This window comes from Nerophis lumbriciformis, linkage group LG33 (genome assembly GCF_033978685.3).
Source record: "Nerophis lumbriciformis linkage group LG33, RoL_Nlum_v2.1, whole genome shotgun sequence".
Lineage (NCBI taxonomy): Eukaryota > Metazoa > Chordata > Actinopteri > Syngnathiformes > Syngnathidae > Nerophis > Nerophis lumbriciformis.
This window is the reverse complement of record NC_084580.2, coordinates 985001-1007445: the sequence shown is the minus strand read 5'-3', so window position 1 is coordinate 1007445 and position 22445 is coordinate 985001. Positions and strand designations below refer to the sequence as shown.

Here is a 22445-nt window from a genome sequence, read left to right as displayed (position 1 = left end):
CAAAAGTATTAAGACAAGTACAAAAATAAAAACACATTGAAAATAGTTGGCCCCATTTGTCCATTCTACACCCAGTTCTAGTGCTCACGCTTCTGATTTTCCCTAAGCCTTTTTTTCAGTTTTGTGGACTAAAAATGTGTTTCCTCCCCGAGGACCCCCACTTCACAACATATATTAATTGTTGTAGTGTAGGGTTATGGCATTAGTTTATTTGGAACATGCATACATTTACAAAATGGTACACCACAAATTTCCACTTTCTCATTACAACATGTCTGAAAAGAAGTTGAATTTATATATATATATATATATATATATATATATATTATATATTATATTTATTTATATAAAGTTTATTCCATCCTACCCAACAATTACTGCCTGATGATACATTAAACATTTTACTTGACTCAATAAAAATCCATCTGTGACTCAGTTTGGGTTGCTGAGGTTTTTGTAATTTTCCACTACAGAGGCGCCCAGAGCCCACTTAAATTTTAACACTGAATCAGTAATCTTACTCTTGATATTAATCATATTCAGTAAGTACATCTAACATACTTACAGTTTACAATCTGAACCAATGATATGAAACCATGTGTTAATCACAAAAAATATTGTTTATTTAACTTATAAATCTTAGGCTTAGGTCAGGCTGATTAGAAAAATAAGTACTAACCAAATATACTGCATAAAAAGGGACTCATTAATAACTGACGAAAAATAAATGTACGTAGAATTATGTTGTAATAAAAAGGTCATAATGGATATGCTTCTTTACTAAACTGTCAAATAAATAAAGTGCAAATGAAAAAATACAGCTTCACTTTACTTCCTTAACGTAAATGACCGCCATAACCACAACACCAGGGGGAGCTCCACTAACTATGTTAAACCCAGATTCCTATCTAACAAAGGTCTTAACTCATTCTATTTCTATGCCACATCAATGTGGAATGTGCTCCCAACAGGTATAAAAGAAAGGGCATCTCTATCCTCCTTCAAAACCGCAATAAAAGTACACCTCCAGGCAACTTCAACCCTAAACTAACACCCTCCCCGCATTGTTAATTATCAAATGTAAACAATCAAATACAGATACTTTTCTTATGCCTTCTGATCTCTCTCTCTCTCTCTCTCTCTCTCTCTCTCTCTCTCTCTCTATGTCCACTACTTGCTGTACATATCCTACCAAGTCAGACCTACACTGTTTCAATATCCATTTGTCTGTTCTCAATTGTTGATGACTGATGATAACAACCAAACCTAACCCCCCGCCCCCCTCCACACCCCGAATTGTAAATAATGTAAATAATTCAATGTATACACCCTGATGATTATCTTGTGTGATGACTGTATTATGATGATAGTATATATGATAGTATATATCTGTATCACAAATCAATTTAAGTGGACCCCGACTTAAACAAGTTGAAAAACTTATTTGGGTGTTACAATTTAGTGGTCAATTGTACGGAATATGTACTTCACTGCGCAACCTACTAATAAAAGTCTCAATCATTCAAACAAAAACCACATATTTTTTGCACTTAAGAAACTTCTCTATGACTGTTGGATATTGTCATTACTGCCACAAGGGGTGGACAAGAGTTCAGTTCAGTTCAGTTCAGTTTCAGTTTATTTCAAACATGCATACGATACAATGTAATGCATCACACATTTCCAGTTGTTTCATTACAACATGTCTGAAAAGGAGTAGGAAGAAGCAGAACTTATTTAATCCTACCCCTTTTCATACCTGTCAAGACTTGGACTATGGCATGGTTTGTTCTCCCGAGGTGCAAATGATTTGGACCAGACATGACGTGCAGGTGAATACATATTTAATTTTAACACTCAAAAAAAAATAAACAAAAGGTGCGCACAAGGGCGGAAGTACAAAACTTGACTATAAACACAAAACTTGCACAAAGGCAGAAACTATGAACAATGAAACAAAACTTGCAAACTATGGCATGAATAAAGAAAACTTACTTGGACGAGAAAATGGCATGGAAAAGAGCAGCAAGGGTCTTAAGGGTGTGTGGAGAGTGTGTCAGGGGTATGATGTCGCCAGACAGACCAACAGAAAATGAAAAGCTTAAATAACACAGACATGATTAACAACAGGTGCGTGACTCAAAACGTGAAACAGGTGCGTGACATGACAGGTGAAAACTAATGGGTTGCTATGGAAACAAAACAAGGGAGTAAACAACCAGGAACTAAGAAAGTGTCCAAAAAACAAACAGCACATGGCCAAACAAAAACATGATCAACACAGACATGACAATACCAAAGCAATTTTATTGTTGTATGTATTACAACTGAGCACCGCTGTGGCCCATACAGACCACAGCTGAGAAACAGATATATTTTTGGCAGCCCTCTAAAGGGTGCTCACTGCCCAACTATGGGCCCTATGGTTAAGAAACATTGTTCTAAGAGACATATTTCTCCGCTATATTTCTGGTCAAATTCTGAATTTTATTACCGAGGCGCTTTGAACCTTTGTGTACCCGTCTGTGTGTGGGGTTGGGCGCTCTTAGTCTCAGCGTGTCTGCCCCAAGCAGACGGGAATGGCGACCCACGGCCTCGGGGTATTGACCCTGGAATAGCAGGAATGCTTTTGCTTAGATTAGGCTATGCCGGATGACCCCCTATTGATGCTGGTGCAGACAAGTAAAGTGTGGTGGCTTGTATGGACTGCATTGTAACAGAATATTGATATAATTGAATGATAATCAGTTGAGACAGACAATCACTGTGAAAGCAGCCAGCAACTCGGTGTATTAAATAGTCACTTTTATGTCAACTGTGCAGTCAAATGACTCTGTTTGTTGTAAAGCCATCTTTGCCATCATGCCTGCATTCAGTGGTTGGTGCGCTTCAGCTCGCAGATGGCCTCTGTGAACACGATCCAAAGCCTGACATTCTTTTTTTTTTTTTTTTGAATGGCTGCACACTGTGTTGAATCCTTTGGCTTCTGTTTCGATGCTGGCAATGAAATAATACAGATCTAGCTACAGTTGAAATTGTAAATAGAGTAAATTGTCTTATCCCATTCAGGGAATGAGTCAAATATTTGGCGAGGTCCAAACGTAGTAACAGATGCACTGATTGATAATTTATCACCAGGTTGTATTTGCTTAAAGGCCTACTGAAATGCGATTTTCTTATTTAAACGGGGATAGCAGGTCCATTCTATGTGTCATACTTGATCATTTTGCGATATTGCCATATTTTTGCTGAAAGGATTTAGTAGAGAACATCGACGATAAAGTTCGCAACTTTTGGTCGCTGATAAAAAAGCCTTGCCTGTACCGGAAGTAGCAGACTATATGCGCGTGACGTCACAGGTTGTGGAGCTCCTCACATCTGCACATTGTTTACAATCATGGCCACCAGCAGCGAGAGCGATTCGGACCAAAAAAGTGACGATTTCCTCATTAATTTGAGCGAGGATGAAAGATTTGTGGATGAGGAAAGTGAGAGTGAAAGACTAGAGGGCAGTGGGAGCGATTCAGATAGGGAAGATGCTGTGAGAGGCGGGTGGGACCTGATATTCAGCTGGGAATGACTAAAACAGTAAATAAACACAAGACATATATATACTCTATTAGCCACAACACAACCAGGCTTATATTTAATATGCCACAAATTAATCCCGCATAACAAACACCTCCCCCCTCCCGTCCATACAACCCGCCAATACAACTCAAACACCTGCACAACACACTCAATCCCACAGCCCAAAGTACCGTTCACCTCCCCAAAGTTCATACAGCACATATATTTCCCCAAAGTCCCCAAAGTTACGTACGTGACATGCACATAGCGGCACGCACGTACGGGCAAGCGATCAAATGTTTGGAAGCCGCAGCTGCATGCGTACTCACGGTACCGCATCTGCGCATCCAACTCAAAGTCCTCCTGGTAAGAGTCTCTGTTGTCCCAGTTCTCCACAGGCCAATGGTAAAGCTTGACTGTCATCTTCCGGGAATGTAAACAATGAAACACCGGCTGTGTTTGTGTTGCTGCAGCCGCCCGCAATACACCGCTTCCCACCTACAGCTTTCTTCTTTGCTGTCTCCATTGTTCATTGAACAAATTGCAAAAGATTCACCAACACAGATGTCCAGAATACTGTGGAATTTTGCGATGAAAACAGACGACTTAATAGCTGGCCACCATGCTGTCCCAAAATGTCCTCTACAATACCGAGACGTTTTCAGCAGGATATTTCGCGCAAATTTAAAATTGCACTTTAGTAAGTTAACCCGGCCGTATTGGCATGTGTTGCAATGTTAAGATTTCATCATTGATATATAAACTATCAGACTGCATGGTCGGTAGTAGTGGGGTTCAGTAGGCCTTTAAAAAAGATGTGTTGATTTGAGGAGACCGGTTGCTCTGTTTACTTGGCCTTCTGCATCACTCTTTACACTGTATGTCAGCACATGAACCACCGTGAAGTACCTGAAGAGATGCCAGGCTTTGGTCCTTTAAAATGCAGCTTTCCACAAAGCCTGATAAGATTTAGACTGAAAATATGTCTACTTTTATTTTCCTTTCAGGCTCCCTTGTAAACAAAAATGGTACTTCAGTGTCAGGGTTCAAATTCGGAACTTGGTCTTTCAGTTCACAGTTTTTTTTTACATTTTCATTTAAAGATGTGGTGAAATTACTCTCTGTATTTGACCCATACCCTTGTTCCACCCCCTGGGAGGTGAGGGGAGCAGTGGACAGCAGTGACCGTGCTCGGGAATCATTTTTGGTGATTTAACCCCCAATTCCAACCCTTGATGCCGAGTGCCAAGCAGGGAGGTAATGGGTCCCATTTTTATAGTCTTTGGTATGACTCGGCCGGGGTTTGAACTCACGACCTACCGATCTCAGGGTGGACACTCTAACCACAAGGCCACTCAGCATTTCCTCCATACCCCCAACTATTTCTTGTAATATTACAGCTTCATTCTCAAAACAACTTTTTTCCTCATAATTTTACTATAGTTTTTCCTTTATTAGCGTGACTCTGTATGTGTTGTATACAACATTAGGTACACCTGCACATATGCCAGTCCATACTAGAAGTTCATGTTTTTTAATCAACGCCTCTTAGTAGGGCTGGGCGATATATCGAATATACTCGATATATCGCGGGTTTGTCTCTATAGAAAATGACTATATCGTGATATTCGAATATACGTTCTCACGCAGTTGCTTTTAGCTGCGGACGTTACACTACAGGCTTTTATCACTCTTTGTTGTCTCTGCTTCTCACAGAGACATAAAACCAGCGCACCTTCTTACATACGTCACATACGTATACGCCCTCGCGGAGCAGAGAGGTAGCGGCATGGGTAACGTGGTGCTAGTGGTAATTCGAGAGAAAGAAGGTGCGAATCTAGTTACAAATGAAGGAAGAATTAATTCCCAAGAAAAACAGCACGGGGTCCATCGTCTGGCGGTGGTTTGGCTTCAAGCGGGAATATGTCGAACAGACAACCGTAATATGTCAAATGTGGGGCAAAAGCGTTGCTACAAAAAGTAACATTACTGCTAATTTGTAGCATCATTTGAAAAGTCATCCGCTAGAGAATGAAGAGTGCTTGTAACTCCGCATGTCAACATCTCCGTTCGGTGCCACACCAACAAAATGCCCAAGCAACCATTTCCACATCAACACCGTATGAAAAAAATAGTCAACAACAGAAGGAGATGACGTCCGCAGTAACCTACCACAATAGTGAAGGACATACACTATTTGATTTCCTTTTATACAGCTAATTTTTATTTGACAGTTATTGAAATATCTTGTCTGACATCATGTACAAAAATGCACTTTATTTGTTTTAAACTATTGTAGTGTACAAAAAGTGCACTTTAATTTAGTGTTGTTTTGATATGTCATCTTAGTGACATATCAAAGCTTGTTTTAAAATGTCTCTGACAATCTTGCACTTTCTGTTTTGAAATGACATGAATGTTTGTGCCACTGCTTAATAACTGTTTAATAAATACAGTTTTTGTCAATTGACTTAGTTGTGATTTCCCTCTCTGCATGAAAGTTTAAAATGAGCATATATTAATGCAGTATAAACAAGAATGTTTTAATGTAGACACATAAAATCATCATACTGCTGTGATTATATGCATCAAGTGTTCAAGGCTAAGGCAAAATATCGAGATATATATCGTGTATCGTGACATGGCCTAAAAATATCGAGATATTAAAAAAAGGCCATATCGCCCAGCCCTACCTCTTAGTGTATGTTCATTAGGCAGTGTAGGCACTTTATGTTCTGAAGGAAGAGCGCATTTTTTGATATAGTTCTTGTATCAGACTGTGCAGGTGTATCTAACGTTGTGGTTGTCAAGGGGTCTCAGTCCCAGGTGCGTCAACAGCGGGCAGTAATTCATCTATAAACTGCTCGTGATGCAGGATTCCTCTCCCAAATGCGCCATATTTCATGTTCAAGGTACACACTGCGTGACATTCAGAGCCAATTCATCACAGAGCAGCAGGAGATTTATCATTCACTTTGCTGAATGTATGTATGTATGAGTGTGTGTGTGTGTGTGTGTGTGTGTGTGTGTGTGTGTGTGCGTGTGTGCGTGTGTGCGTGTGCGTCCATGCACTTTAAAATCCACTACACTTTGTTTGTAATGCATTTAGCATCCTATAGCCACACAAGCCATTTGCCTGATCTTTGTGTGTCCAGATGCTGCTGCAGCTGGTATTAGTGTGCGTTCCTGGAGTCCTTCAACTGTGAGGACCTATGTGACATTTAGTATCTCTCATGCAGAATAACAATGTGCACAAAGGTCAAAGTTGAACCAAGAGGGGAGTATGTTAACTCAAATGGAAGATCACACTGCGGCACAGACATAAACACTGAGAGGGAGGTTTAAAGGCTACATTTTAGATCTATTCTGTGTCAGTTTGTGGTATTGTATAAAAGTCATGGATAATAGTATTTACCGTATTTTTCTGAGTATAAGTCGCTCCGGAGTATAAGTCACACCGGCCGAAAATGCATAATAAAGAAGGGAAAAAACATATGTAAGTCGCACTGCAGTATAAGTCGCATTTTTGGGGGAAATTTATTTGATAAAACCCAACACCAAGAATAGACATTTGAAAGGCAATTTAAAATAAATAAAAAATAGTGAACAACAGGCTGAATAAGTGTACGTTATATGACGTATAAATAACCAACTAAGAAAGTGCCTGGTATGTTAACGTAACATATTATGGTAAGAGTCATTCAAATAACTATAACATATAGAACATGCTATACGTTTACCAAACAATCTGTCACTCCTAATCGCTAAATCCGATGAAATCTTATACATCTAATCTCTTACGTATGAGCTAAATAATATTATTTGATATTTTACGGTAATGTGTTAATAATTTCACACATAAGTCGCTCCTGAGTATAAGTCGCACCCCCAGCCAAAGTATGAAAAAAACTGCGACTTATAGTCAGAAAAATACGGTAGTACAAGTCACTGTATTAAATAAGAAACCATTTTGGGATTTACTTGAAAATTACGAATTTTTTAAAATAGTATTAGAGCCAAATGATTTTGTGGTTAAAAGATATGTTTTTAATAAAGTCTACCATTTTTGTGAGAGAATTTGCTACTAGAACAAAAGCAAGAGCATTGTAGATACATTCAAACAGCAAGTATCAAGTTTCCTTTTTTTATTGCATATTTATTAAATAACTAACTTTTTTTAAGTGGAAAAATACCTTCGTCATTCTCACTTTATGTGTTTTGAACTGATTGTTGTACTCGTAACACAACAGACGCTGCTTCCTAAGCCTGCATTAAATTGCATACAGGCATGTGGAACCTTTATGGGATTTTATGAGAGGTAGAACAGCAAAACTTTAATTGCCTCGCTAAAACAAACTTCAATTAAATTCACACTGTTTCCTTATAATTGAAAGTGAGTTTAATAGAATAAGTAAAACAGTCTTTTTTTTTATGACTAAACTTTAACTCAAAGTTGGCAGGAGACTTTACTGTAAGATTGGATTCACATTTGTGCCTGAACAAATAAGCCCCAGTTAGAGGTTGGCAGCACGCTTATTGCAATAACCAGCTACTGCTTTAAAACATTCACCTTATAATTGAAAAAGCATGGCATGGCCTTAATTAGAGGTGGTCAAGTTACAGTTTGCACCGTCAAATATCAGGTTGTATAAACGTTCTTATTTTAGCTTTAGTTGACTGGTTGGAAGACATGAAGAGACATGCAGAGACTGAAACCCGCCTATACATAACGGAGCATGAGCGAATGTGTAACTGTGCAGCTCGAGTAGTTGGCATACCCCGGATCTCTGCACATGCGGGGCATAGTCGCCATTCCTGGCGCTCCGTTGGGCCTCGCTATGGCAACGGCAAGCACAGTGTGTTGACAGCACCGTCTGGGTCTTGGGAAGCGGCGAGGAAAGGTTTGCACGAAGGCGCTAACTGTGTGGTTGCCGTTGGCGCTGAAGCATTTTAGAATGCAGGTTAGTTTGTCACTGTACCTCTCTCTATACATGGTGGAGGCAGCTACAGTGTCCATTATTGTCGCTGTACCAAATCCTGTTAAAACCCACTAATGACTGGGATTACACTGTGGCCTCCTCTCTTTCTGCTGACATGCAGCCACGTACGCACTCAGAACCAAAGCGCACACTTCTAATATTTACCTGGATGAAACACATTGTTTAAAACATAATTTATAGTAATGGTAAGATACTTTTGCAGCAACATGTTAGCAGTTCAAGTAAAATTAAAGCTGCAAGCAGCGATGGACGGGACCGACTTTGACGGCACATAAAATCCAAACCGGAGCAGTAATTAAAACTTTTTGGTCAACTTTTAATCAGAAAGGTTCAATCTCTCTCCTGTGCTAGTTTGAAGCCGACACGACAAACGCGCTCAGAGGAGATAATGTTTGAAAAAAGGTGACCGGTTTTTACAAAACTTTTGTTTTGAAGGGGAAATTGCAAACTTTCTGTTGATTTTAGAGGTTTTTGTTTCATGTCTCTAAGACATTCCTACTGGAAGTTACAGGCAGTTTTGTCTGAGTTTTCTTCCTAGGAGCAGTTGTGTCTGTGTTTTCTTCCTAGGAGGCGCTAGAGCGCAATTTTGAGTTTTGGGGTTGGGTTTTTTTTTTATTAGATCGCAATTTTTGCCAGTCCTGATGTGTTAGTCCAGTTTGGTGAGTTTTGAAGCATGTTAAGGGGGTCAAATTACAGCTCAAAGAGGCAAAAGTGACTGTTTTTACTATTTTTTTGTTTTGGAGGGGGAATTGCAAACTTTCTGTTGATTTTTGCTGGGGGTTGTCAATTTATGAAATGTAGGTCTAAGTAAGACCTACATAGAGGTTTTTGTTTCATGTCTCTAAGACATTCCTAACAGAAGTTACAAGCAGTTTTGTCTGTTTTTTCCTAGAGGGCGCTAGAGGGCAATTTTGAGTTTTAGGGTTTGGTTTTTTTATTAGATGGCAATTTTCGCCAGTCCTGATGTGTGTGTCAAATATGCTGAGTATTGAAACATGTTAAGGGGGTCAAATTACAGCTCAAAAAGGCGGCGGAATAATAATAATTATACAATGGGCCATGCGGGCCCTAATAAAACCTTACAATTACAATAGGGTCCTCTGTCCCAAAGGGACATTGCGGTCCCTAACTATGAAGTACCGAGTGAGGTATGCATTTCTTATTGAACAATTGGAAGAGTCAGAAAACAGCCTTTTTAGTGGTGTTCCGATCAGGGTTTTATGCTGCCGTTTACGATACCGATCATCCATTCAACCAATCAATCAAAGTTTATTTATATAGCCCTACATCATGAGTGTCTCAAAGGGCTGCACAAGCCACAACGATATCCTCGGCTTAGATCCCACATCAGGGAAAGAAAAAACTCAACCCAATGGGATACAATGAGAAACCTTGGAGGGGACCACAGATGTTTGGACCCCCCACTGGGCGACCAGTGCAATGGACGTCGAGTGGATCTAGTTAAAAGTGTGAGAGTCCAGTCCATAGTGGGGCCAGCAGGGGATCATTTTGAGTGGAGACAAGTCAGCAGCGCAGAGACGTCCACAACTGATGCACAGATGAGTGGTCCACCCGGGGTCCTGACTTTGAACAGCTCGCGCGTCATCTGTGGTTACCTAATTTGTGGCCCCCTCTCCCGCAGAGCAGAAAAGAGACGGCAGATCAACTGGTCTAAAAGGGGGGTCTACTTATAGTCTAGAGTATACAAATGAGTTTTAAGATGGGACTTAAATCCATGGGTAGTGAGATCGCAGATATGAATAGCAATAACATTATCATTTTAAAGTGTACATTTTAATCACAATTCTAACCAGAGAAAACACATCAAATCTGTGTAACAATATCAACATAATATTAAATATAGAAGAAGAAGATCTTTATTGTCACTTGTACAATGTTGAGCGAAATTGCATTTACCCCATCCTCTTGAGGAGCAGGGGGCGTCACAACAACAGAGCGCCATTATATTATCCTCTCTTTATATCGCATCAATCTACTTGTTAATTTCTGTTCATAACTGGTTACTTTCTGGTGTAACGCAGTTCCATCAGGAAGTTGCTGGCCGACTGTCAGCCGAGGGGACCTAAAACAAGCGTCAGTCAGAGGGGATTGTTAGTTTTTTGTGATCAACATTGAAAGGCATTAATCAACATTGGCCGATCACACTTTTTTTTCACGGAAAACCGCTGATCAATCGGTGGATTAATTTTTTTTTTTTTACTACCGTATTTTTCGGAGTATAAGTCGCACCTGCCTAAAATGCATAATAAAGAAGGAAAAAAACATATATATGTCGCACTGGAGCCTGGCCAAACTATGAAAAAAACTGCGACTTATAGTCCGAAAAATACGGTACATACATTTACTTAGGGATTATAACAAATATATTTCTGTCAATATCTCTTTATGACTAGGACCACATAGATATTTACATATTTTTCGGGATTATCCTATTTTTTCTTTAAAAAAACCCCCTCTATAATCTACTCAGTGGCCTAGTGGACCTACTCAGTGGCCTAGTGGTTAGAGTGTCCGCCCTGAGATCGGTAGGTTGTGAGTTCAACCTACTCAGTGGCCTAGTGGTTAGAGTGTCCGCCCTGAGATCGGTAGGTTGTGAGTTCAAACCCCGGCCGAGTCATACCAAAGACTATAAAAATGGGACCCATTACCTGCTTGGCACTCAGCATCAAGGGTTGGAATTGGGGGTTAAATCACCAAAAATGATTCCCGGGCGCGGCACCGCTGCTGCCCACTGCTCCCCTCACCTCCCAGGGGGTGATCAAAGGGGATGGGTCAAATGCAGAGGACACATTTCACCACACCTAGTGTGTGTGTGTGACAATCATTGGTACTTTAACTTTAACTTTAGTGGTCAGAGTGTCTGCCCTAATATTGGTAGGTTGTGAGTTCAAACCCCGGCCGAGTCATACCAAAGACTATAAAAATGGGACGCATTACCGCCCTGCTTGGCACTTAGCATCAAAGGTTGGAATTGAGGGTTAAATCACCAAAAAAGATTCCCGGGCGTGGCCACCGCTGCTGCCCACTGCTCCCCTCACTTCCCAGGGGGTGAACAAGGGGATGGGTCAAATGCAGAGGACAAATTTCACCACACCTAGCGTGTGTGTGACAATCATTGGTACTTTAACTTTAACTAATGTGATTGAGGTCATACCCGGGAACTGGGGGTATATTCTGGACAAGTTCACTATTTTCAATTTAGACCTTAGGAAAGTGGTCACCAACCTTTTTGAGCCCGATATCCCTGGTCTCAGCCATGGAGTATAGTATGGTGCGTACTTTGTACCCTGGGTTTAAAGTGCTTCTTGGACCCCCGTAAAAACCGAGATGCTGCACCGCAAGGGGCTATCCGTATTAAGTTGAATTTTAAATTCTGGGCTAGTCCGCGTTATAATCCCAGGATGTAACTTGTGTTTATACCCGAGGTTCAGGTTATATTTTGGATTATATTCTTGGCTAGTCCACGTTATGCCATTGTGGTATGTCTGTGGGTGGTTCAGTTTCTATCCCAGGTTTTGGGTACCTTCTGGAGTAGCCCATGGTATACAGTATGCCTTGAATATATTCTGACATTGTTCAGTTTATTGCTTTGGGTTGGGATATATTGTGGGTTAGTCTTCTTTATACCTTGGTGATAGCGTAAATTCTATGCCAGTTCTGGTCAAGCTAGTGAAGCCTGCTCCAATTTGGGATATACATCTGGAGAAGTAGGAAGTAGGTGGTGTATTTTGGGCAGTTTCGCCTGTTTAGAATATGCAGTTTTATGTCATTTAAAATGCTTTAAAAATAGCTGACTTTGCATCCTATATCGACCCTTCTGTCATTCGTGTGTGAGCTTTTGAACACTAATCCTGGCCAACAATTAGACGCTGCCTGCTGAGCTCGCCAAATTTTTCATTTAATCCGACGTTTGTTCCCTTCGTGCTTTAGTCCATCTTCTCCTCCACTCCCCAGCTTCCACAACAGTTGTGAACCTCCAGCGTACGCTTGCGTGTTGGTGCAGCAACACAATTGGCTTAATCTGAGAGCTAGGGAGGCGTTGGACATATGCCATACAACTGGGGTTTGATGTTTTGCATTCCTATGTTCTGCATTCCAAGGGTGTCTTAAAAACACCCCTGATCCAAATCAAAAGCAAGGCCCAATACACAAAAAGATGTCCTTTATTCCACTGACACACAAACACACACACACACACAAACACCCACAGTGGAGAGAACCTGCCATACTAACAACCATCTAAAAGACCGAGCTGCTCCAGTTAGAAGGGGTCGAGTGAACTCTGGCTTGTTGTATTTCATGGCACCACATCACGGAGGGCCCCTCATGCCCTGAGCCCATTCACAAGCTCCACATGTCCCCTCCCAGCCCAAAGGGGCACCCTTAGTCCCCTCCTCCAGTCCACTTTGTGCAAAGGATATGAACCAGAGAAAGCCAAAACAATATACAATGGTCTATCAGCTACCCCCATGATCAAGTTATGAGGAATATGGGCAAGGGTGGGATGTACGTGATGTACATGCAAGCATTTCTTTCAGGGAATGAGCAACAGAATGTACGGGATGCATCCTAATGAGGGTTCACTCTTCCATACCACACCAGAGCACTTTGACAAAGGGCCAGAAGATGGATGGAATTCTGGGAAGTACATTCCTTCAGCACAAATCCCTTGTGTTCTCATGGCCGTCCTTGGTTTCATGTCAAGCTACGTCACCTTTGTCCCGCCAACATCACCCATCCTGTCCCTGCTGTCCTTCACAATAGTGCCATATTTGTGTCTCGAAAGAAGTTTGACATGCCTTCCATCCTACTCGCACTTTTATATTAATGAATTTCGGGAAACGGGAAGCCCACAGCGGATGACTCAAACTGGAAGCCAGTGTTGCTCACTTATCCAATGGTAAATGCTGCCATTATTCAATTATTTCTGGATGAATTCTACTATGCCCACATCTCCCTACTGAATACCCTCTATGGTTTTAATCGATATTACATAGCATACTGGCACTTGAAATAATGTAATCACATGATTATCAGTCAACAAAACACATTTCGAGGGCACAAGATGTCCTTGTTGGTGCTCCAAATTTACGGCATCTCAAAAAAGTGGCTACATCGTTCACATTTCAGAACCCTTTTTATTGCAGTATCTTCTCGGAGGACAATACTAAATCATTATTATTTGTTTTATGCTTCAGAGTAGTCAGTGTAAAGCTCCAATAGCAATAGGTAGGTAGGTAGGTCTTTATTGTCATTGCACAAGTACAACAACTATCAAGACTTGGACTATGGCGTGGTTTGTTCTCCCGTGGTGCAAATGAACATTTGGACCAGACATGGCGTGAAGGTGAAGACATATTTAATTTTACTATAACAAAAAGAACAAACTAAAGGCGCACACAAGGCGGAAGTACAAACTTGACAAATGAAACCAATACTTGCACGTGGGCAAAAAACTAAGGACATGAACAAAAGTCGCTAACTGTGGCATGAATTGAAAAAACTTACTTGGACAGGGCAAGAAGTACGCAGAGGTAAACAGAGTGTGACAGGGGTATGATGTCGCCACCCAGACAGCCTGGCAACTGGAAGCTTAAATAATAGTGACATGATTAAAGACAGGTGCGTGAGTCGTGAGGGCAGGTGAAAACTAATGGGTTGCTATGGTGACAAACAAGAGTGCACAATGAGTCCAAACGTGGAACAGGTGAACCTAATGGGTAACTATGGAAACAAGACAAGGGAGTGAAAAGCCAGAAACTAAAGAGCCCAATAACTAAACAAAACAAAAAATGACATGACTAAAACAAAACATGATTACACAGACATGACAAACAACACTTTGTTTTCAGTACAAACTCGTTCAAGATTAGACAAACAAACAGTGTACAGCAGGGGTCACCAACGCGGTGCCCGCGGGCACCAGGTCGCCCGTAAGGACCAGATGAGTAGCCCGCTGGACTGTTCTAAAAATAGCTCAAATAGCAGCACTTACCAGTGAGCTGCCTCTATTTTTAAAATGTTATTTATTTACTAGCAAGCTGGTCTCGCTTTGCTCAACATTTTTAATTCTAAGAGAGACAAAACTCAAATAGAATTTGAAAATCCAAGAAAATATTTTAAAGACTTGGTCTTCACTAACTGACAAAGAAACAGATAACAGATTTGGTGTCCAGTTCAAAGTGTGACATGATTTATTTAAAAATTTAAGAGTTGACTTTTGTATTTTACATAAGTTATTATGTATACAAACATGGTGCAAAGTAATTCATGATTTGTTAAAAAATGTTAGTGGCTAGCTAGTTAAAATGGGATATTGTGATTTCACAAGACTGTCTTAGAAGTGATCATTTGAAAATGTTCAATTTGAAAAATGTGCACTTAGAGAAAATATAAAAATAAAGTGTTGCATATTGATATTTATCTGTTTCTATATATATTTATTGTGAGAAATCATTAAGATGATCAGTGGTTCCACAAAGATAAATATCATTAATTATTAATAATAACGTTAAAGGTAAATTGAGCAAATTGGCTATTTCTGGCAATTTATTCAAGTGTGTATCAAACTGGTAGCCCTTCGCATTAATCAGTACTCAAGAAGTAGCTCTTGGTTTCAAAAAGGTTGGTGACCCCTGGTGTACAGGGTTACAGAACAGGAACGCTGATGGGTCGCCACAAGGCGCCCCGTAAAAGATGAGAAAAAGGTAAACACTGGGGAAGGATGAGTAAAAAAAATACAATCTAGACTGGGCTCTGGAGTGGGAAAAAATACCTCCATAGCAAAGCACATATACATATTACAACATACATCTCGATGTATCTAGCAACAGAGGGGAGGGAGTGGGGGCCACGGTGGAAGGCTGCAGCTCTTCGGGCACTGCCCAGTCGTCCATCACCAATATTGATTTACTATCCACTGAAAAGGAGTTACCACACAGCTATTATTGTCTAAATAGCTGGCAATAGTAGCAAGATAATTGTGTCTTTCCCATAGTCAAGCATGATGGTGGTAGTGGCATGATTTAGGGCTGTGTGAGTACAGGGAAACATGAATTCTAACATGGACTATGACATCGTGAAGCAGAGCATGAGTCCCTTTTTTGGAAAACTGTGGAGTTTTCAGACATGATAACAAGCTAAAAAAACACATACAAAGATGACAAGTGTCTTGCTGAGAAAGATGAATGTGACGCAGTGGCCAAGGATGTCTCTAGACCTGAACCCATTTGAACACTACAAGGTAAAAGTTGTTGCCATTGTAAAACAACACAGCTGTCAAACTTGAAGCCTCCAGGCCAGATCCAGAGACCTTATTGTGTGTTGCTCCAAGACATACAGACGTTGACCAGCATCTTGTTTTATCTTAGAGGTTCCACTGTATGTGTTCAGGTGTAGACTGGGGAAAAGGGGAACGAGGGCATGGTTGTTTGTGTAATCGTCCACTGTTGTGGTGAGTTCATGTCAGTTCAGAATGTGTGTTGACACAGCCGCTCCATTGTCCTACTCCTCCATCCCCAATCAGGATGTATAAGAGATGCCTCATGTTCTTGGCTCATACTAATCTCCTTTGGAGAAGACTCCTGCATCTGCCTTCAAAGGCCTTCGGCCCCAGTGGAAAGGCGAGCAAAGCTACAAATTTACAGCACATTCAATTACATATTGCTCATGAGCAAGTTTAAAATGGCAGGCAGTAAAAGAAGCCACAGGATCGCAATAAATCTTGCCAAGCGATCCTCTGATTTAATCGCATTTGATGTGTCTTTTTATTGTATATAAAGTGGGGATATTTCATTGGAAGTTGAAGGAGCAATTTAGTGAGCTGGAAGAAAAATAATTGAAGAAGATATTGATGTCATCCATCACCGTCATTTTATTAACCCTCATTTCCACTGATTATTTTTAGGTTTTTTTGTATCATTGTATCCATCCACTACCAAAGACATGCACCTGGGGATAGGTTGATTGGCAACATTAAATTGGCCCTAGTGTGTGAATGTGAGTGTGAATGTTGTCTGTGTTGGCCCTGTGATGAGTTGGCGACTTGTCCAGGGTGTACCCCGCCTTCCGCCCGATTGTAGCTGAGATAGGCTCCAGCGCCCCCCCTACCCCGAAGGGAATAAGCGGTAGAAAATGGATGGATGTATCCATTTTCAATGATAACATTTACGGCAGTGAGGTGACAGAAACATCAGAAGCAACAAGAAAACAGCCCTCAGGCAGCCCGGACATTAATATCGGCCTGCCGATATCATCGGACGATAAATGCGTTAAAATGTAATATCGGAAATTATTGGTATCGTTTTTTTTATTATCGGTATCGTTTTATTATTATTATTATTATTTTTTTTTTTTACTGAATCAACATAAAAAAACACAAGATACACTTACAATTAGTGCACCAACCCAAAAAAACTTCCCCCCCCATTTACACTCATTCACACTCATTCCCACAAGAGGGTTGTTTCTTTCTGTTATTAATATTCTGGTTCCTACATTATATATCAATATATATCAATACAGTCTGCAAGGGATACAGTCCGTAAGCACACATGATTGTGCGTGCTGCTGGTCCACTAATAGTACTAACCTTTAACTAGTTTCTATGTAACTGTTTTTATATTGTTTTACTTTCTTTTTTATTCAAGAAAATGTTTTTAATTTATTTATATTATTTTATTATTATTTTTAAAAAGTACCTTATCTTCACCATACCTGGTTGTCCAAATTAGGCATAATAATGTGTTAATTCCACGACTGCATATATCGGTTGTTATCGGTATCGGTTGATATCGGTATCGGTAATTAAAGAGTTGGACAATATCGGAATATCAGATATCGGCAAAAAGCCATTATCGGACATCCCTAGTTAAAACCCTTTGTTTGATTACATTGTCATGTTCAAATATTTTTCATGAACATGGGAAGGACACAGGATGCATCTCGAGTTGATTTTCTTCTTCCCTTTTCTTCTCACAAGTGCAAATTAGTGACAACTGCTTAATTCCAGCTGTGACAAGATGAGAATGAGCTTTTTACCTCCATGGGAATATGTCCTTTCCTCGGGCAGCAGCCATGCTTCCCTAATTTTCACCGCTCTCCGAGATTAATTATTCAATTTAGGCGTCAAAGATGATAATGTACAGTAGACTGGTTTGCATCCTTGCGGAGAACCCCTCCCACCCCATCCTCCCAGCGACCACCTCCTCCCAAGAAAGTGATATAAGTGGATTCATTTCAAGCTGCCTGTCCCTCCAAAGACTTTATTAGATTTAGTTAATGAGACAGCAAGGCAGGACGGGCGCGCAGAGCGCAGGTTTGGGAGCTGGTACGTAATTAAGATGTGGCTTTGACGACTGTGCTCGTATACGCACTTTGATTAAAAACACATTCAACAGCTAATTTTCAGCTAATTAAAGTGGTTACAGTGCCCCTGCACGGCCACCACAGGTTTTCTGTGTGCAAATGGCAACCCCCATCGCTCCGCCCACCCTTGTCTCTGGATGTCTGTTTCCTAATTCTTTATGATAAGTAGGTGTACCTTTTCCCTATGACCTGCTGCTGGGTCTACGCTATGTGAACAAAAGTAATGGGGCACATGGTTTCCATTTTTTACAATAGATCCAGCTTTACAGTGCCGATTCTCACTGTCCATTCTTTGCTGCCTGAGGAATTTACTAAGGAAATATAATTATCTTAATTCTGACCAAGACTTTGTAGCTTTCAAATTTGGCCTACTGTACCAACAAGTAGTGAGCACATGTAAAAATGATAATAATAATAATGATAAAAAAAAAAATAATAATAATGTGTGTATATACATACATACATACATACATACATACATACATACATATATATATATATATATATATATATATATATATATATATATATATATATATACACATTTGGGACCTCAAAGACAATAATGTTGAATATTCAATAACATGGCAAATTCTTGCATCCAGCACACCTTACAATAGTGGTAATAAAAGATGCAACCTATGCTTGAAAGAGAAACTGTTTATTATTTACCGTCCAGACCTGTCATCCCTCAACAAGCGCAGCGAAATTGTAACAACATGCCGCCATAGACGGAAACACCTCCTAGGTAACACATGAGCCAATCACCACGCCCCTAGGCCAGCCTGTACCCACCCACTCTGTGCCCTATATAAACCATGGTATGCGAATGCTCCCATTAAAGTCTCCTGATGATTGAGGGTACCCCCCCTCATGAAACAGGCCTGTAGAGATGAAATAGTCTTGTGATTTTTTTCCCACACATACATATATTGCGCACTACTACGGTATCGAGCACTATTTTTTGGATAACCTTATTAAGACATATATATATATATATATATATATATATATATATATATATATATATATATATATATATATATATATATATATATATATATAGTATATGTATATATGTATATATACTGTAATGGATAATGAGTCACAGAGAGACTATTTCATGTCTGCTGTGGTTGGTGCCCCACAATTTTTTTCATATGAAAACACCACACCTGTGTTCCAGTATGGCAAGCAGGATCCATAAAGACATGCTTGGATGACCTAAAGCAGGGCTTTTCAACTAAATTTGGGCACATTTCCAAAGGACCTGGGGGACTCCACTTTTCTCTTCACTATTCTTTTTTTGTATCTGTTTTTTTCAATGACCTACTGCAAAATAAAATAAAAATAATAATAATAATTAAAAAAAATATATATATATTTTTTATTTTTGTATTTGTATTTTATATATATATATATATATATATATATATATATATATATATATATATATATATATATATATATATATGGGCTTCACGGTGGGAGAGGGGTTAGTGCATCTGCCTCACAATACGAAGGTCTTGAGTAGTCTTGGGTTCAATCCCGGGCTCGGGATCTTTCTGTGTGGAGTTTGCATGTTCTCCCCGTGACTGCGTGGGTTCCCTCCGGGTTCTCCGGCTTCCTCCCACCTCCAAAGACATGCACCTGGGGATAAGTTGATTGGCAACACTAAATTGGCCTTAGTGTGTGGATGTGAGTGTGAATGTTGTCTGTCTATCTGTGTTGGCCCTGCGATGAGGTGGCGACTTGTCCAGGGTGTACCCCGCCTTCCGCCCGATTGTAGCTGAGATAGGCTCCAGCGCCCCCCGCGACCCCAAAGGGAATAAGCGGTAGAAAATGGATGGATGGATGGATATATATATATATATATATATATATATATATATATATATATATATATATATATATATATATATATATATATATAGACCTGTCTTCCATTGAAAATGTGTGGTGCATTATGAGGCCTAAAATACCACAACAGAGACCCTGGACTGTTGAACAACTTAAGCTGTACATCAAGCAAGAATGGGAAATAATTCCACATGAAAAGCTTAAAAAATTGGTCTCCTCAGTTCCCAAACATTTACTGAGTGTTGTTAAAAGGAAAGGCCATGTAAGACAGTGGTAAAAATGCCCCTGTGCCAACTTTTTTGCAATGTGTCGCTGCCATTAAATTCTAAGTTAATGATTATTTGCAAAAAAAATTTAGTTTCTCAGTTCGAACATTAAATATCTTGTCTTTGCAGTCTATTCAATTGAATATAAGTTGATAAGGATTTGCAAATCATCGTATTCTGTTTTTATTTACGATTTGCACAACGTGCCAACTGGTTTTGGGTTTTTTGGGAAATTATTGGTATCGTTTTTTTTTTTTACCGGTATCGGGTTTTTTTGTTTTTTGTTTTTTGTTTTTTGTTATTAAATCAACATAAAAAACACAAGATACACTTACAATTAGTGCACCAACCCAAAAAAACCCTCTTCCCCATTTACACTCATTTACACTCATTCACACAAAAGGGTTGTTTCTTTCTGTTATTAATATTCTGGTTCCTACATTATATATCAATGTATATCAATACAGTCTGCAAGGGATACAGTCCGTAAGAACACATGAAGTGAAGTGAAGTGAAGTGAAGTGAATTACATTTATATAGCGCTTTTCTCTAGTGACTCAAAGCGCTTTACATAGTGAAACCCAATATCTAAGTTACATTTAAACCAGTGTGGGTGGCACTGGGAGCAGGTGGGTAAAGTGTCTTGCCCAAGGACACGACGGAAGTAACTAGGATGGCGGAAGCGGGGATCGAACCTGGAACCCTCAAGTTGCTGGCACGGCCGCTCTACCAACCGAGCTATACCGTCCCCCTGATTGTGCGTGCTGCTGGTCCACTAATAGTACTAACCTTTAACAGTTAATTTTACTAATTTTCATTAATTACTAGTTTCTATGTAACTGTTTTTGTATTGTTTTACTTTATTTTTTATTCAAGAAAATGTTTTTAATTTATTTATCTTATTTTATTTTATACTTTTTTTTTTAAAAGTACCTTATCTTCACCATACCTGGTTGTCCAAATTAGGCATAATAATGTGTTAATTCCACGACTGTATATATTGGTTGATATCGGTATCGGTAATTAAAGAGTTGGACAATATCAGAATATCGGATATCGGCAAAAAGCCATTATCGGACATCCCTAATATATATACAGTATATGAAAGCAGGGTAGTGTTTTTAGGAACATGTTACAAAATGTAAAACATTTTTTAATTAAACTCACTGTCATTCGCAGGCCGAATTTGGGCCCCGGGTTGCCAGTTGAATTGCCTTGACCTAAAGCCAGTCAAACACCTTTGGAATGACCTAGAACAGAGATTCAGACAGCAGGCCTTCGCTTAGGTGACCTTTGACCGAACAAATGCATGGAGGAACAAAACCCTGTTGTAGTATTGGCCTTGTGTCCTGACACTTTTGATGATTTTGTATAGTGTGCGAACAGGCAGGAGAGGCTCGTAAATGTTCAGGCTTAAACACACACACACATGCACATAAATCTTGAAGTCTGAGCTGTAATGAGTGTTGCTATAGATTTCCTGTAGCTCAAACACTGAGCTTAATTGACCTGAACTGCTCTGAGTGACTTGGCACCTCTTGTCTCGCCGCCTCACCCCCCCACCCCCCAGTGGCGCCCTTCCTCTGGGACAAAAAGGCTTTTGTCCCCGCTGCCCTGCGCCACAGCACTCCAACGCTTTGTTGACTGTTTCTGTCTGACAGAGCAAATAGCTATGGCCTCTTTTTGTTTATTGTCACTTTTTTTTTAAGTTTGAACAAAGTTTACACATTTTTAGGACGTTTTCTGCCTGCAGGGGGAATGGCAGAGCTAGCAATGGATTTATTGTTTGTTGGATTTTTGACTGCCTGACCTCTTATCTCTCGCCCTCTCTCTCTCTCTCTCTCTCTGTTTCTCTGTAACAGGGATCACATATACACAGTGGACACGGACACCGCCACTGGTGACGAGATCTTTTTCAGTAAGGTGAGCAAGACCAGGACGTCTTTTTCTGCGGCGTAATCCTAATCACCTGTCATGTGTGTGTGTGTGTGTGTGTGTGTGTGTGTGTGTGTGTGTGTGTGTGTGTGTGTTACGTATGCACATGAGCTTGCCCCGCGCGCCACGGTGACCTTGTTAAGTAGCTTATCCAATCAATCAGCGAGCGAGCACCTGCGTCATCCACACTCATATCGGAAGCAAAGGGGGTGGTTGGTGGCAAAGGGAAAAATGAGAAGCACAAAGGAAGAGGATCCCTTAGTTGCAACCTTAGAGTAATGCATGCAAACACAACTGAAACTATGGCGTGTTAGCCCGCCGCCGCTACGTCAAAGCTCAGCCAATGGGCCTTAATGAGAACAAGCTCAACATGAAAGGCTGGTAGGAGACGCTGATGGATGACCAGCCTTTAATCAACCCCAAACAT

General features: G+C 40.2%; 1 protein-coding gene across 6 annotated transcripts in view; it reads left to right on the top strand.

Moving 5' to 3' along the window:
* sema6a (sema domain, transmembrane domain (TM), and cytoplasmic domain, (semaphorin) 6A) overlaps positions 1-22445 on the top strand; it is a 358331-nt gene that overhangs the window by 177285 nt on the left and 158601 nt on the right. For all 6 annotated transcript variants that reach the window (XM_061928359.1, XM_061928357.1, XM_061928358.1 and 3 more), the window contains exon 5: positions 21946-22006. In XM_061928359.1, coding sequence (XP_061784343.1) covers positions 21946-22006 — 61 coding nt within the window. The remainder of the gene's footprint in view (positions 1-21945; positions 22007-22445) is intronic.